The following is a 16,716-nucleotide window of genomic DNA, read 5'->3' on the forward strand; positions in this document are numbered from 1 at the left end:
AATTCACGATATCTTCATAGCAAGCATGTCAAGAATGTTTCTTCCAGTAATAGTTGAGGAAGTCGAAATATTCAGTTTGAACATGCAGAGGACGACGCATATGAATACAAGCATAGCGCGCATGCGTTGAATTGTAAACCTGAATCACTTTCCCAGAAGGTACAGTTCAAGTTTATTCCGAGAGTAAGGATCATTCTGAGCTGCAATCACAGAGGGTGGATTTTGAAAGATTTATTTCGAACGATTGAGTTTACGAAGTTTATTTTTTCAAGTTTATTGCGCCGCCGTGGATATTTACATGATTTATTCTCGAAAGTATATTTTGGAAGATGCATTTTTTAAGGTGTTTCTTTTTCAAGGTTCTATTTTCAAATGGTTTATATAAGCATCACCTCGCTACACTCTAAACACACAGAGCTTCACCGCATAGCACGCTCCTAGCCAACCCGTCATCCCGAATGACAACGTTCTCGCCCCTGATATGTTGAAAACGGGAGGCGGAGCCTATTTTGTGACATTATGCACGGCACAGAATAGGCTCCGCCTCCTGTTTCAGCAAATCAGGGGCGAGAACGTTGTCATTCGGGATGACGAGTTGCTATGTTGTGAAGCTCACTTTTAAGAGTGTTGGGAGGAGGGTTGGTTAGTTTATTATTAGGTTAGTCCAATTTTCCGTGTTTGCATTGATTTGTCCAGGTTAGTCTAAGTTCGCTGTTGGCAGTTTTCCGCACGTGATGGTGCATTTTATAGTCTGACGACATTTATTTGCAGAAGTTTATTTTGCAACGGGGATTTCGATCACTTTATTTTGAGGTAAACCCTGTGGTGTTGTTGTCTTTCGCCTTGATCTGGCACCTTTTGTATCGAGTGTAAACACTGAAACAAATTGCACAGGGGTTCAAGTAACTTTCTGCCTTGTATAGATCAGCACAAAAGTTTCAGATATTTCGTTCACAACCAGCCCCCTTGTAATTGTTACTACTGAGTCATTTGCGCGCTTATACTGTGACATTCGTTGTCAGTCAGATGGCTCAAACAAATAGAAATGTTAGTAAAGGAAAACATTTATTGTCTTTCTTTCATTATCACATGTCATATTTGTCATGTTTATTGTGATTTTTCACGTGAAGTGAACATTCATTTTCACGAATGAAAATTTTTTCTTTCTTTTTTTTTAAGGGCACGCTAAAGCATTTCTCACAAGAATTGCCACGTCGAACTTCACTTTCGCGGGTATGCCCGTTACGGGAAGGACTGAATATTCCCGGTCTCGAGGTTTCCGATCTCGAAATTCACGGTGTCAAAACAAAGAAAATGCTCCATGGTTTCGTAAGATAATATACCACGTTTAAAAATTCGATATCACTAATTAACTCCTCTGCTTCACGAGTTTTCGATATCTGTCGAAGTCGTTTTAGCCAATCAAAGCCACGGGCCGCCTTGCAGCTAGGGGCGGATACGCCGGGACCGTTCCTTCCCAGGGCTCCTATATTCCCATTTCGCCTAATGCTTCTTATCAGATTATATCTCTCAATCCGTCGCCATGTTCCCTCCCCCGGAACCGCACGGGGTCCCAGTTCACGTAAGGAAGTACCAGGAAGTCGCATTTCGCCTATACTGAGGCGCATACATATACGTGTCAGGTGAAGAAAGGAAGGAGGTTCTCCTTTTTCGTTGCACACTGAAGATCGCATTTTCAGCAAAATGCCTATTTTTCTCTGCATTCCTATCGTGCCTACCTCACCTAGAAACACGAAAACGCATTCGCCGCGTTGAGCAACTAGATGCTCTATTTTATATTCAAACTTGTCACTCCCGACGCACGAGGCCAGAAGAAGATGAACACGTTTTTAAAGGGTATAACGAGCATATAGTTACACGAGAACGTTCAGTTAAACTGCTGGTCAGCACAGTCCCTCTGAAGTCGGCCCAGGACGCACACTAGCCCCCTTCCTGCGGTCCTCTCTCCATCTGCCCACGTCTATGTGCCGCTCATTGCCACAGTTCCTTCGTGGTACCATCACGGAACTTCAAGATCATTGCCTTCTCGACGCGTTGTAAAGAACGACACTCCTTGCTCGCTGGTTAATGTCTACGAGCAAATACAACTGAAGATGAACATACACTCTTAAAAATGAACTTCACCGCATAGCACGCTCCTAGCCAACCATTATTTCGAATGATTTCGTTATCTGACCTGATTCGCTGAAAACGGGGGGCGTACGCCTTTTTTGTGACAATTATGACCAGCATAAGTGTCACAAAAAAGGCGTACGCCTCCCGTTTTCAACAAATCAGGGCAGATAACAATATCATTCGAGATGATGGCTGGCTAGGAGCGTGCTATGCGGTGAAACTCATTTTTAAGAGTGTAGCTTCATCTTGGTCACAGCTCGGTAACATCGATGGCCTCAGCTTAGTCATTCAGCTTTCCAATGGAATCGAACGGAAGAATCCAAGTTGCGAGTTGAGGGAACCCGAAAAAATGTTCCTGGAAAAAAAAGGACCCCGGAAGAAACGTTCCCGGAAAAAAATGTTCCCGGAAGAAATGTCCCCCGGAAAAGAACATCAATTCAATTTGGAATCCGAACAATGAATTCCATATTTGATTCGGAAATGGAACAGGATACACGATTACTAGCTTCGGTGCTCCAAAATCCAAATATTCACACCGTCTTAGTAAAAAGTCAACGTCCGAAGTCAAGCAGTCCACGCGTACCAAATGTGAATTTTCCTCAGGGGACATTTTTCCCGGGGGCATTTCTTCCGGGGGCATTTCTTCCGGGGACATTTCTTCCGGGGACATTTCTTCCGGGGACATTTCTTCCGGGGACATTTCTTCCTGGACCCGCGAGTTGAAGTATCTAGAAGGGGGTTGCCACAACTTCCAGACTATTTCAGTGTTTTTCTTCCACGAGTCTGAGAAAAAAAAATTGACACGGCTGGGAAGACAAGTGACATTTTAACGCTTTGATTTAGAGTGTCGAGCCGGAAAATAACGAAAAGTGTTATACTGTTTGCAGTGTCATTCACAGGGCTCGGCGAAAAGGACAATAAGTCCTGATGTGTCGTTTGAAGAAGAGTTCATATGCTGTCGAGCCACAAGCATAGCGGGCTCAGCTCTGATGCAGAACCGCATCGCTCTGTCCTTCTGAACACCCTCCCTCGCGACGCTTGAGTAGAACTTTGTAAGGTGTGCAAACTGCACACAGGGGATATAAGCCATTACTTATTGACATCAATCAGTGATAGTAAAGCCCACTTGTTGGTATATAATTCCATTTCGCCTAATGGCAGACATCCCCATGATCCTCTTCATCCTAAAGATCACGTTAGGGAAAACAGGAACAGCCGAAATGGGATGCGACCTTGCAGTTCCTGCTTCCGTGGAACTTACACTCCCACCGAATCCGGTCATATTCACTTTGATTTTGACGATAGACAGTCAGATGGTACCAGTGGTGAGCATTAGCCCGCCATGAACTTTTTGCGGGGTTGGGGGGGATCAGCAAATGTCCGGTGAGAAATCATCCGGAAACCTCGCATCCTCATCCAATCACACTCCTCCTGTGGCTCTACTTGGGCTATGTCCTTCGACTTTGTGAGCTCGACAGTCACAAAGGTGGGTAGTCACTCAGAACCAGGCTTTTTTGAGGCTTTGTTTGTATCTGTCCCTTCTATGTTGTTCCAGCCTCAGAACATCAGTTTCTCTCTTACTCACAACCAGGTTGGAGGTGCCACTAGACAACGCGCGAGCCTTCAACCCAAGTAATGAGTGACGTCATTAATCGAAATTACGTCACACTACTCATTACTCCCCCCAAAAAAGAGGCAACGCGCTAGAATTATTCACTACCGAGATGTAATGAGTTACTCCCCATCTGTAACGTAACTAAACGGCTTATTATAGCATTCAAGCTGACATCGCCGTTCCACAGACAAGCGGCGCCGCGTAGCACTTAGCATACTGCTTAAGATGATTGTAAGAGCAGCCAAATCTGGCGCCAGACAGCATATGGCAAAGTTTTCCCACGTGTGACCGACTGACTGCTGCAAGGAAGGCGAGAGAGCTGGCTTCATTCAGGAATAAACAACGTCAAATGTTAAAGCGGCGAGACGAAAGAAGCGGCAGCGTCCATGCCCATTGTGCAGCTCCCACACATTAGCTGCTCAGGTACGTCGGAACGAGCCGAGACCTTGACGCGGAGGACGGGCTGGGAGGTCGTCTTCAACCTCGGGCTATGCGATCACACGGCTGGCTTGACTTTTCAGGCCCACGGGACTATGGCGCCGAATGGAGGTCTGCTGTTGGGACGCCAAAAAGACAAATACCTAAAGTACAGTGAAAGATGGAAGTCACTGAAAAGGTTAGCCAACTGCAGGACTCGAACTCATGACCTAAAATACAGCTTGCGACGTACTTGTCTGGAATGGACAGATTGCGGTTTATCCAGCCTTGGATGTCTCTAGGCGTTACAATATTGTTTGTTTCGACTGATAAACACGTATACTGGGTATAGCACGCCGTATACGTGTCTATTTAGTGGGAAGCAACTCTCTTGCAACACCTGTAGATTTCAGACAGGATTATGGGATGGATGGGTGGACCTCGATATTCCCGGTTGCGAAATCCCCGATCCGGAAATTCCCGTTCTCGAAACAAGGAAAATCAAGGAGAATGCTCCATTGCTTCGTAAGATGGGTACATGCCGTGTTTTGAAAACATGACATCGCTATTTAACCACTCAAATTCACGGGTTTTCGGTGTCTGTTCAAGTCGTTTTAGTGAACGAAAGCCAAATTTGGTGGCCGTTATGCTTAGCAGGGCGGACACGACGGAACAGCACGGTGGTCAGTTTATTATTAGGTTAGGTCAAGCTTAGAGTTTGCATTTTGACGTCCAGGAAGTTCGCTCTTGGTAGTTCCCCACGCGCGACTGTGCATTTTACAGTCAAATAACGTTTATTTCCAGTAGTTTACTTTGCAGCTGAAATTTCGGTCACTTTATTTCGGGGTACCCCCCCAGCAGGGCTCTTTGTCTCCGTCCTTTGACATACATCCCCGAATTTTGCTATGCAAATGAGCAGAAACTGAAAAAGCGCACCTGAGAAGCTTATATACACCTTCACGGAGGACGGAGGCTTATCTGGGCGGGAAAGCGGTGTTTATCTGGCCCGCAGGTCGGCACCTACTCCAATCATCTCCATAGCTCAAAATCACGTGGCCCTCTGACGTGAAATGAGGCATGTACCCCCTGCGTTCCAGGTCGCCACGGTTTCGGTTTCGGTTAATTTGCATATCCACATTCGGGGATGGATATCTTCACGCACGTGCGTGTTTCAGGATTTTTTAAACGTGGAATGGCTTTCAATTAGGATTGTCTCTTATTCTGATCCTCCCGCTTTTGCCCGAAATTCCCCAATTATAGAGTTCATTAAGTTGTTGCATACTTTCTTCGAGAGGATGTCAGCCCGACCGCAGAACTCAACTGCAACAACGACATCTATGCTCCTCTCACGGCTTTTTTTATATATATATAAATTCTGTAACAAAAAAAAAAAAACCCTGTATGCTAATGCCATGACTTTATGGCGCCAACCCCTCTTGTGATACGTCCGTGGCTTTATCACGTAACAGTGACGTCACACCATGTGATCACCGGAGTGTTCGTGGTACACGGGAGAGCTGCTTGTGTACGACAACAGTGTGAAAAGGGTCCATTGTGTAACTGCCACAATGACAACACGCACACACACACACACACACACAAAGAGAAAGCAAAAAAAGCAATTTTACAGAACATTAAGAGGCTTTCAATAAATATTTGACAGTACTTCAAGAAGAGCTTTGCCAAAAGATTACCGCCAAGGATTGTCCCATAAAGCTACCCCATTTAATCGAACTTTGCAAAATGGTCAAAGATGCATCGAACTTTTATTTTCACGTTACCACCGTGTCATACAAACTTTAAAAGAAATGGCGACTGGGCCCATTCTCATGTGTCCATACAAATACGCAGACGCAGCTTTTCCCTATTTCCCCATCTCATTGGCCGCATTCTCTGCAAAGACCTCCCACCTGAGTCTCCCTCCGACACCCTTTCGCTGTTTTGCGTCTCCGCGACGTTTCGGCGTGTCCTTCATGATCTCACCGGAGGACCGTTTCCGCTACCCTTTTTAGCCTCTCCTCTCCCACTTCTCGTAAATCCTTTCTCTCCCAAATAGGGAAGCAGTTTTTAATTTCCAGCGTTTTAGAACGGACACAGTTTGCCTCGAGACTTTGAACTGTGCGGGGGGTTGCTTCGTGGATTGAAGGCTCTTAACCATGCGACATCCGACAGTGTTGATTCCTGCTCTGGCTTATTTCGTCCTCGGCACAACTGCCTGGTAAGTCGTGCTTGTTGCTGTTTTATAGGGAAACTTTTTCGGGAAAATCATCATCTGCGGTGCATCAAAGCAGTGAAGGTTTTCGTATTCTTATAGGTTGAGACATTGTCGCGCAAAATCCCGTTCTGCATAATGATTCCCCCACCACAAAGTTATATATACTTGTAGTCAGAGAGGAAACCGCACTTTTTCCCCGAAATGACCTGCAAAGTTTGCAACCATAGCACACTTAGAATCATAGATAGAGAAGTTGCCCGTCAAAAAGAACTCTTAACGAGTTAAGTTACCGTGTGAGAAATGTCACTAAGTTAATAGCGAAGTTCTTCGGCCTGAAATGTAATTCGCAGTTACGGAGTTACTTTGAAATGTTAGTCGCAGTTAACGGAGAACAAGTTACTTTTACGTTACTTGGGACACAAGATAGCACTATACTTGCAGGTGCAGCGCGCGCGAGCAGATGAGTTAGACCTGGAGTTGCCTGCGCAGGAGTGCAACACGCTTAGATCGTTTACGTTTATCTCCAACAATTCGAACGCTTTGTGTCTTACTCCCTGTGGGCGCACAATGGTTCAGCTTCATTTCAATGGCAGCGGTTCTTACTTCCTTAATACAATGCTGTCATTCATTGATTATCACGTTTTACGGCATAAAATGCCTTGAGAGAACCGGAGAGAAAGCAAGAAAATATGTGGACGTGAGTGAAAAGCGAATTAAAAGTAACTTGGAACTTAGCTTAAGTTACTTTGGCAAAGTTACCTCAAAAAGAAACGAGTTCCTCTGAAAGTTACCACGGTATACCTAGTTAAGTTCCAAGTTACCAGCAAAAGGAATTTAGGTACAGTAACGGAGTTACCTCGAACTCTGCTTACAATACCATGCCCAGCAGCCCCCCCCCCCCCGCAATGACTCACATTACACCCCCCAACAGCCCCCAAATGTTAGAGAAACCCCCAACACCCCCTTAACTTTCTTACCTGTGCATCCCCTACAAAGGAGATCCTTGCCACTTCAGCTGTAATGCGAATCGGTAATGATAAGTTGAACTGTTATGACGTAACTGAATAATAATGAACACCTCCCTACCCCAATTTTTGTTCAACTCTCTCCGTGCTTAGCATTCTTGATGAACCACTGAGTGGCACTGACCTGACATCAGATGTACCTTTGAAATGATATCACCTCAAGGGCGGACAGTGCATCCAGTGTTTTGTCAAATAGTACTTAAAAATATTTAACCAAAACAATGTTTGTTTACCAGAATTTGCCAACAATATTCAAGCGAAAAAAAATAAAGAAGTCCGACCGTAGATGTGTTCTATTAAATGAGGCGATTTGATGGCAGGCAAGAATTGGTGCCATATATACTCCTATATACCAGTAGACTCAATTCAGTTAATTTGTTTACCCCAGAATGTTTCACTGACTTGTTCGCTAACAACGAAAAAGGCTAGACCCTTGAACCTTTACGGACAAAACAGGTCACGACGACGTATTCATTTTTTTTTTTCTTTTGTTGTATCGCAGGTCGATTACAAACCTCATGATGGCTGGCACTAAGGTAAGGCCCTTTCAATTTCCTAACTGAGCCGTTTATGGTAAATTTCATTAGCCTTCCAAGCACACCCGGATGGCGGCGTGTTGGTAACGCGTAATGCATGGAAATGTTAGGTCAACTATGCTGTTGACTTTACGGGCAATTTCCGGCTTTCAAAAGGTCCCTGTCATCCAATTTCCTACAGAGGATTTCGTGGTGTACTTCTATCAGAAGATAAGAACATTATTAGGACTTATGTCGTTTGTTACTGAAAGCTATTTCAATTGTACGACGCCCTCGCGTGGTGTTCAAATTTATTAAGCAGCATTTTAATTTAGTTATCGGATACCGAGATTTTTCCGCATTAACCAGAATGTAAATTCATTTTGCTTTGTGGTATGGAAGTCTTTCATGTTGTAACAACAATTCAACAACCTTATCTTATGATGATTTGGGAGTTTCATCGCTATAGTAATGTGGGCACAGCTTGGGACATAAGTTAACGCAACACCGGAGGTGTCGCGTTTCTCCGTTAGATCGACAGGCTAGCATCACACGCGGGAACAGACCACGACCTACTAGATTATAGCGACCATAACAAGGGGTGCAAACAAGGGGTGCATAGGCACCCCTTATTCCCAGCGCCGCATTTTTTAGGCTAGCGGTGGCGCTAGTCATCGGCCCGGCTACTGCTTCCCTAATTTCTACAATACTTTGCACCCTGGGTTCTCCGAAGACTTATACCAGACGAATGTTGACACTGTTCCCCCTGAAGTCGGCCCAGGACACTTACTAACACCCCTGTCCCCCACTCCTTCCCGCTGCCTTCTCTCCATCTGTCCCCGTCTGTACGCAGCTCATAGCCACGGTTGCTTCGCGGCGTTAACAAGGCATCAAGATCAAACTTTGTACTTTAGCTTAGCTCAGTATTTTTGTACAAGCGTTGTTGTTCCACGTGAGATACTACTTCCTAAAGTTGATTATCATCATCATTCTACGCGTTTTCATAAGAGTTGTTGCTGTCGTCTGCTGCGGTAGTCGTACGTCCGCTTCTGCGCGTAAAAAATTCAAATTTCTGTTGTCCAATCATGATGGAGATCTCGCGGACCGATGAGTAGCGCCCCTAGGGGATCGTGCGGGGATCGTGCGTACCTGTGACTCTTTTTATGGATGTCTGCCCTGTTGTAAAAGGGATTAGGCGAACCTGAACCTGAACCTGAACCGGGCTCCTCATAGGGGCTACCGATTATAACATGGTCATTATAATCTAGTAGGTCGCGTGCATACTGAGGAGACGGATAGTTTACCCGCTTTTTAATCTATCTCTTCCTGATAGCTAGCAGGGAGCCGCTCCGACGAAGAAATACGCCAGTGCCGTGTTCCATAAACGTTTGTTGCAAGATGTACATGTTGTATTCCCCGAGGACCCACGTAAAATTTTGCATTGTCTTCTTGTTCGCCAATCCAATTCTGAGCCAGACCAGAATGTCATTACAAAAAAAAAAAAAAAAAATGAAAGTCATCGAAAGCCCACCCACATAGTTGAGCAGAAACACTTCAGACACGCAATGTGGCATACAAACAGTAGGCAAACGCTTGACAAGCTTTCGCGCTCCGAGTACATCGCATAAAAAGAGACGCAAAACCAGGTATCAGCACAAATTGGCAAACATCTTGTAACGGCTTAGAACACTCAAGGCATTATAGTTCCACCACTTGTCCTTCTGTATAGCGCGGGAGTGCGTTCTATAGTGACCGGTAAATACCGTTTAAAGACGGGGAGGTCTAAAGAGGGATTAAGGCGCTTAATCCGAGCAGCAGGGACGCCTTTGCGGTGCGTTAATCTGTGCGTGAAACCGAGATAATGGGTGGCTTTTTTCAATTCCCCCTTTTCCTCGACACAGCGCTTACTTCGAAGAGACTTCCGATGTTAGAACGCACGCTTTTCGCGCGAGTGAACTTTTCTTTCTTTATTTATTTTTTTTTTTCTGCGAGGGACCGGTCGTTTTCAGAGAACTTTTCGTCCTTTTCGGCGAATTGCATGTCACAGAGTTTCCACTTTCGCTAAGGGTCATTACACGCTTGTCCGATCAGTAGGACGCTGGAATCTCAGCCGAGGTGGTCGAGGAACACGGCCGTCCTGCGCACGACACACTAAAAAGGAGAGCTTCATCGAGGTCTGAACCCGTCGTCTTTCAGGAGCTTGTCGTCCGCTTGCTCGTTTTACTTTATTTCATACGTATATTTTTTGACGCGTGAGTACGGATATCTGTTAACAGCCGCAAAGGAGCGGAAGAACGGCTCTCTCCTAATATCAGAAGCGATAAGTGTTGTCATTCGGCGGCAATGGTTTGCGCAGAGCGTCCTACGCAGTAAAGTCCTGTTCTGTGTGTGTGTACTTTTTTTTTTTTACTTTTCGGTTGTGTATGTAGAGTTTAGAAACAGAACTTTACGGCATCAGAAAAAGCTCATAAGTAAATGTAATTTAGAATGACATCATATTGCCGGACTCGTTGACAGTTACAAGTGGTAGGTGTTTCTGTGTCAATTAACGCAAATTCTCACAAGTACGTTTACAAGAATATGCACAAGACACGTGTTTTTCTCTCTCTCTCCTTATTATCCTCGTGCTGCACATACTGCTACGCACGGCGTTTGCACGCCTGCTTTCTAAAGGGACACGAAAGCCAGCTCAAACATTCGCAGCATTACTGGACGAGGGGTTCCATATCAAATTTCCGACCACAGATTACCAGTCAATTAACAGCATGTTTGGTTGGCAAACCATTGTTCGAAAATAAGAAGAACAATTCTTTTCTAGGTGGGACTACCAATGGCCGAAAGTATAGCCATTGGTGTCCAGCGAGCCTTGGACGAATGTCAAGAACAGTTCAAGTGGGAGAGGTGGAATTGTCCTTCGAACGCCTTCGCCATTTTTTCTAGGCGGACCAGTCCACCCGGTAAGTTCTGTTTTTTTCGGTAAGCCATCTCGGTTTTTCTTTTTTTTTTTTCTCATATAGACGTTATAATTAGGGCCTGACTTTTTCGGGTTATATTTCCCAGGAAAATCGGGAGGTAAATAGCGTGTTATATTTTTCTTCGCTAATTCGGGTGTAATCGGGTTGAACTGAACCTGGTACAACCTAATTCTGGTTGAATCGGGTTGGATCAGGCGTAAATCTTTGGATTACTCGGCATAATGCACATCACACACCAGCAGATACAGCGCATCAATATTTAGTCTATGCATCTAAGAGGTAGCAGGCAGAGGTAGCTGCTAATACAAACTGTTTTGACAGTTTGTATTAGCATATATACGCAGTTACAACACAGTTTTCAAAGTTGTGTGTCAGTTGTGATGACTTCGGATTCCCCTGGTCCAGCAGTTTTCGGGGAAACAGAGGGTTAGCCCCTATCTTTCCGGACTTGAATCGGGAGGTAAATATCGGGCATAATCGGGTATAACCCTAAAAAGTCAGGCTCTATAGTTATTATAATGTACACGTACCTTTTCGTGGGAGTCGATGTGCTTCCAGTAATGTGTTCAGTAACCTGAAGGGAATATATTACTTTCCGTTCCAGTGACCCGTGAGATGGCTTTCGTGCACGCCATAGTCAGTGCAGGCATTACGTACACGCTGGCCAAAAACTGCAGCCTCGGCCATTTCGACTCCTGCAGCTGCGAGGTGGCGCGCAAGACTGCACTAGGTAACGCAACACACGCACTCAGAACTAAGACTAAGAACTTGTCCCTAGACTGTCTGCGCATCTTTGCTCAAAATAGCGAGTTTTCGTAGACCGGAAGGTGTTCGTGATAAGAGGGTTCCGAAAACGCGATAAGGCAATCGCCCTGTTTCTTCGAAGCGGGTGACATGACATTGCTTAGCGTGGATCTAGTGATAACTCCATTTATCGTGTCGCTTTCGTAGATTTCTTTCACTGTACTAAAAATCGCTATGTAATTGATGTAAAGACGGTCATATCTTTGATCCCTGAAGCGATGCCGTATAATTCCTGGTCTGCATGTGTTTCCATTGTGAGCAGTGCGTGAAAACTGAAAGACGTGACTTGGACGTGACGCCGTCAATAGTGCACCAATGCAAGAGACACAATGAAACGAATACATAATACGAGTTTGTTTGAGGGACGAAACTTGCCCACGCATCATCATTCAAACAAAGTTGTTGTCATTGTTGATTTTAACTGTACAACAGAGAGGAAAAAGAAAAAAAAGGCGTCTTGTAAATGCCAATAGTGCTTTGTACTATTGTGGAAATTGTCGAAATATGTTTGTCTGTGCCCGTTGCTTCGGATAGCTGCTTGAAAAATAAGTTGTGTTACCGCAGCCCACAACTGGACATGGGGTGGATGCAACGACAACGTTCGCTTCGGCGCACGAATGGCGCGGGAGTTCCTGGATGCCCGTGAGGCGGCGAGAGACGTGCAAGGGCTCGTAAATCTGCACAACAACCGCGCAGGAAGGCTAGTAAGTCTATTTGTTCGTATATAAGTGCCTTTCCAGTACACTGCATACCGTGTATTCACACGAGCGACATTCTCACGGAATATTCTAGTGGAAGAAAAGCGAAACCACTGCTCGCGTAGCCGGAGTTCCGTCGTCGTGTTTTATGTTCAGCATTCACACGGGGCGAAACATCGGGAGTGGCGTACTGCGCATTTAGCAGACGACACTTAGCAGACGACACCGTCAGCGCGTTTTCCTGTCGTCTGCTACGGAATATCTTGTGGCTGGGTAGCGGGATGTTCCCCACGGTTAGCGGTGTACGTGAAGACACGACGTTGAGCATTCGCGCTCACGTGATAGCAGAAAGCTATGACGCTTTTCGCATCTTCCGATTCTGGGGGAATGTCGCTCATGTGAATACGCGGATAATGACCTATTCTTAGTGTCATTTGCGAACATCATCGCTGGTTATTTGTGTGAACAGCCCAGCGAGGAATAAGAGTTTACTGAACGTGTAGGTTTTATTCACATGACGTCGCTCACAAACGAGCGCTATATAGTTGTTAGCCAAGTTGCTGCCACAATGTAGGACCCCCACCTTCATCACATTCATTTGGAGTCCCTGTACACTGTGTTATTTATACAGTGTCACTGTAGCTTCGACTTCTGAATAGTAGCGGGCGTCGAATGGAAACCAAAACTAAACTCACTCGCCTCCATGACATCCGCAGCGTTATTTATACAGGTGTTCGTGATAACCATGTGCATGTAAACGTTCACAATTCTGACTTCTGAATGGCATAGGGTATGGCGGGCTATACATAGGGCAGCGAATTGAAACCGAAACTAAACTTCGCCGTATCTGTACCTATATCATGACGGTGGTCTCCCTCCGTTGAAGCTAGCGCCCTCTAGAGCGTTGACAGTCAGTGAAAGAACTCCATTACAGCACACACATTACGTGCAATAATAAGTACCATATGTGTATTTGTAAGCGATGTATTGATTTAGTATTGAACATTATACTTGAATAGCGCGCTTAGACGACCGCATATTCCCCTGTAGGCTGTCAAAAAAGCCATGCAAAGCCAATGCAAGTGTCACGGCACTTCGGGGAGCTGTGCGACTGTTACGTGCACCATGCAGCTGTCCAACATGTCAGTCATCGCAAGAAGACTCAAGACGGCTTACGATGAGGCCGCCCACGTGGAGTACAACCCAGACACCCGCGCGACGACACAGGCGGTCCGATCTGCCCGCAAGAACGCGCTGCTTTACGTGGTGCGCTCGCCGGATTATTGCCGCATCAACCTCACCGCTGGCATCAACGGTACCAGAGGAAGGGAATGCTCCGGGTGAGTTTAATAAGAAGTATCTACTAGTATTTATGAGTGTTTTCCCTGTTCCTCTACTTATGGTACAGCTCCGATCCACCTTAATCATAGCACTGAAAAAAAAATCGGTGTCATTTCCCAGCGCGATAACAGCCATCCTTGGGGCACTGGGGGAATGTTAAGTGAACAAAATCCTTGCGTTAAACTAACAGAATAATTTTGTTCAATTAATATTTCCTCGTGTCCCCCAAAGGTTGCTGTAATCGCGCTCGGGGACAACACCATAACTTTTCCAGTGTTATTATTAAGGTTGACCGAAACTGTGCATTCGTGCACATTTTGAAATTGGAGTTCTCGAAAACGCAAGGCGGGCTCTAGTTAAAGTTCGCTTTTGGAGAGGGTTGGCTGCACCCTCCCAAAATTGTTTTTTCTTCGCTTTGCCTTTCTCGCGCGCTCTAAGGAAGTAATATAATCGGCGTCAGCGTGCAGAACATGCTGGGAAACGACAAAGCCATTATTTTCATTCGCAGGGAACTGGAAAACTGCAGCAAGCTTGTCGAACTTGTGCATTGCAATCAATTCCCAGACTGCTACTCCAGGGAATGACATCATTTTGGCCCAAATATGACGGGCGGACGGGCCGAGAAAAGCGGTTTTCTTGCATCCCTATAGACTCCCATCTGCTGAAAATTTAAGAAACTTTAATTCGCCAAAAATCAGTGGATCGCGTCAAGCCTTCAAAAGCGTGTCATTTCCTAGATCAACTCGAGGACAACACGCCTGTACTTGTTTCTTGTAGAAATTTGGCGAGATTTACGGGAACCCTGCGAACAAATATTTCCTATAGGCTTTCTTAAGAACTGAGTCCGTCTTAAGGGCGGTGAAAAGACCCGAAAGCACATTTCAACCTGTTAAACGTTTTCCCTTGCGTGTAGGCGCAGAGGCGAGAACGTCACCCTTGCCGAGCGACACAGCTGTCGTCATCTGTGTCACGACTGTGGACTCACCGTTAGGCATGAGATTGAACGCCGCCAGGTGGCGTGCCACTGCCAGTTTGTGTGGTGCTGCAGAGTGGAATGCAAGACTTGCACGCAGGAAGTGCAAAGGACATTCTGCGCGTGACGCTATCCAACCGTGTATAAAAACTGTGTGTTCTCCGACTCGTCGAGAGATCAAACAGCGTCGCCACCATGTGGTTGTTCCATGAACTGCTCCTAGTGCTCCGGGTGGATGCGCTGCTATTGCCTTGCACGCAGAATCAGAGTGTTTTGGCATAAAGCTTTCTATAGCGTTTCAAAATGAGTGACGAGGATGAAAGCTGCGTGGAAGGTGACTATACTGTGCAATATCAAAGTCCTTCAACGTGTTGTTGGCCGTGTCGTGAGGACGAATCAAGTCAATATCCGTGGCGAATGTTGTGTTTTCTCCAGTTCAATGGTCATCTCTCCATTCCGTTCTTCAATATACGGGCTGTCTTTTTTTGTTTGTTTTTTTCGATACAAATTTTTCATGAAAAAAAAAAACAAGAAAACTAAGGGATATAGACAAGCTGTTTTCATGTTTGTCATCTCTGGGCTGGCGGACGTCCTTGGCCATATGTTACTCACCGACTGATTACCTCCAACGTCCAACGACTACGTTACGATAACGATAACGTCCAACGACTAATTACCTAAAAATCGTTAATTAACTTTTTAATTATAAAAACTACGAAGTTGTCCCAATGAGACGTTCCTTTCGGTGACCTGATATCGTAGCCGTTTTCAGAACAAAAATACGTTCGGTAGATCGTCCGAATTAACAAAATAAAGAAAAAAAAAGGTGTTCCTCCACGAATTTTTTGAGGACGATCTACCGAATGGACTTTTGCTCTGAAAACGGCTACGATATCAGGACACCGAAAGGACCTGGATGATCTCATTGGGACAACTTCATAACTTTTATAATTAAAAAAATTAATTAGCGATTTTTAGGTAATTAGTCATTTGACGGTCGAGCAACGTATGGCCAAAAACGTCCACCGACCCAGAGACGATCGAAGGGAAGACAGCACGTCTATAGCCATTATAGTTTTTTAATCAAAAATCTATATTAAAAAAAAAAAAGACAGTCTGTTTTTGAGTATACAACCGTCATCCCTGATGAAAACGACAGAAATGCAGTTGGACATTCTTACACAAAACGGCCCTTTCGTTCTCTGTCGAAGGAATGTTGAAGTAAAAATGACAACAAGTTCTGTACTCGACATGTATTCATGACGAAAGCAAGGAAGTTAGGATTGGATTGGATTGGATTGGAGAAGAAAGAAAAATAAAGGAAGGAAGTTTAGGAAGCAGACACGGCCCCGTTGGGAGCATTGTAAATAATGTATTCGAACATTTAGTTACCTTGCTTGAAAAAAGGGATTGAAAGTGGAACGAATACCAGGTACATACCAGGTACCAGGTACTGAAGAATACAAAGAATACCAGGTACCGAATACCAGAGGTACATTGACATGCTACAGAATCGGTGATGGTATTGTTTGTGATTTCAAAAGTTCCCTCTAATGGTATGCTGCCTAGATGCTATTAGCGGAGAGAAATCCTGTCAATACCAGAACAATCGCCCTTTGCGCAGATTCAAGTTTTCATGTGCATCTTTGGAATAATGTCATGTCTCTTCGTGTCATGTTCATGTAATGTCGTGTTTAATTTTCATTTTTTTCAGAATGACGAAGATTGTGAAATGATAGTCATATTTATAAGGAATTTGTGTTTTGTGCTCTGTACCAGGAACAATTTCACGTTTCAGTTTTATTTGCTATTTTCGATCGCATTCCACTCCGGCAATTTTATGTTTGCGCGTGCTCCGTGGAACTGCGATTTTATCCACACTATCCATAATTCTTCAACTTAATGTGTGACAAATAAATTCCATATTGCCATATTTCTCTCAAACATATTTTTATTGGAAACATATACGAAGAGGGGAGTCAAGTCCTGTAGATCACATAAA

The 16,716-nt window shown here is 44.8% G+C and overlaps 1 protein-coding gene across 1 annotated transcript; it reads left to right on the forward strand.

Annotated features, from left to right (window-relative positions):
• Positions 1-7,911: 7,911 nt before the first annotated feature.
• LOC135368959 (protein Wnt-8b-like) lies at positions 7,912-14,908 on the forward strand. Its single transcript, XM_064602528.1, has 6 exons — positions 7,912-7,944; positions 10,742-10,880; positions 11,503-11,628; positions 12,267-12,406; positions 13,451-13,740; positions 14,655-14,908. Exons 1-6 carry the CDS (start codon positions 7,927-7,929, stop codon positions 14,839-14,841), a joined length of 900 nt encoding a protein of 299 aa, XP_064458598.1. The 5' UTR covers positions 7,912-7,926; the 3' UTR covers positions 14,842-14,908.
• The last annotated feature ends 1,808 nt before the right edge of the window (positions 14,909-16,716 follow it).

Source organism: Ornithodoros turicata, chromosome 9 (genome assembly GCF_037126465.1).
Source record: "Ornithodoros turicata isolate Travis chromosome 9, ASM3712646v1, whole genome shotgun sequence".
In the NCBI taxonomy this organism is placed as follows: domain Eukaryota; kingdom Metazoa; phylum Arthropoda; class Arachnida; order Ixodida; family Argasidae; genus Ornithodoros; species Ornithodoros turicata.

Coding starts and splice junctions, on each gene's coding strand:
- LOC135368959 (XM_064602528.1), top strand. Junction 12,407..13,450: donor ACAACCGCGCAGGAAGGCTA/GTAAGTCTATTT, acceptor ATTCCCCTGTAG/GCTGTCAAAAAAGCCATGCA. Junction 13,741..14,654: donor AGAGGAAGGGAATGCTCCGG/GTGAGTTTAATA, acceptor CCTTGCGTGTAG/GCGCAGAGGCGAGAACGTCA.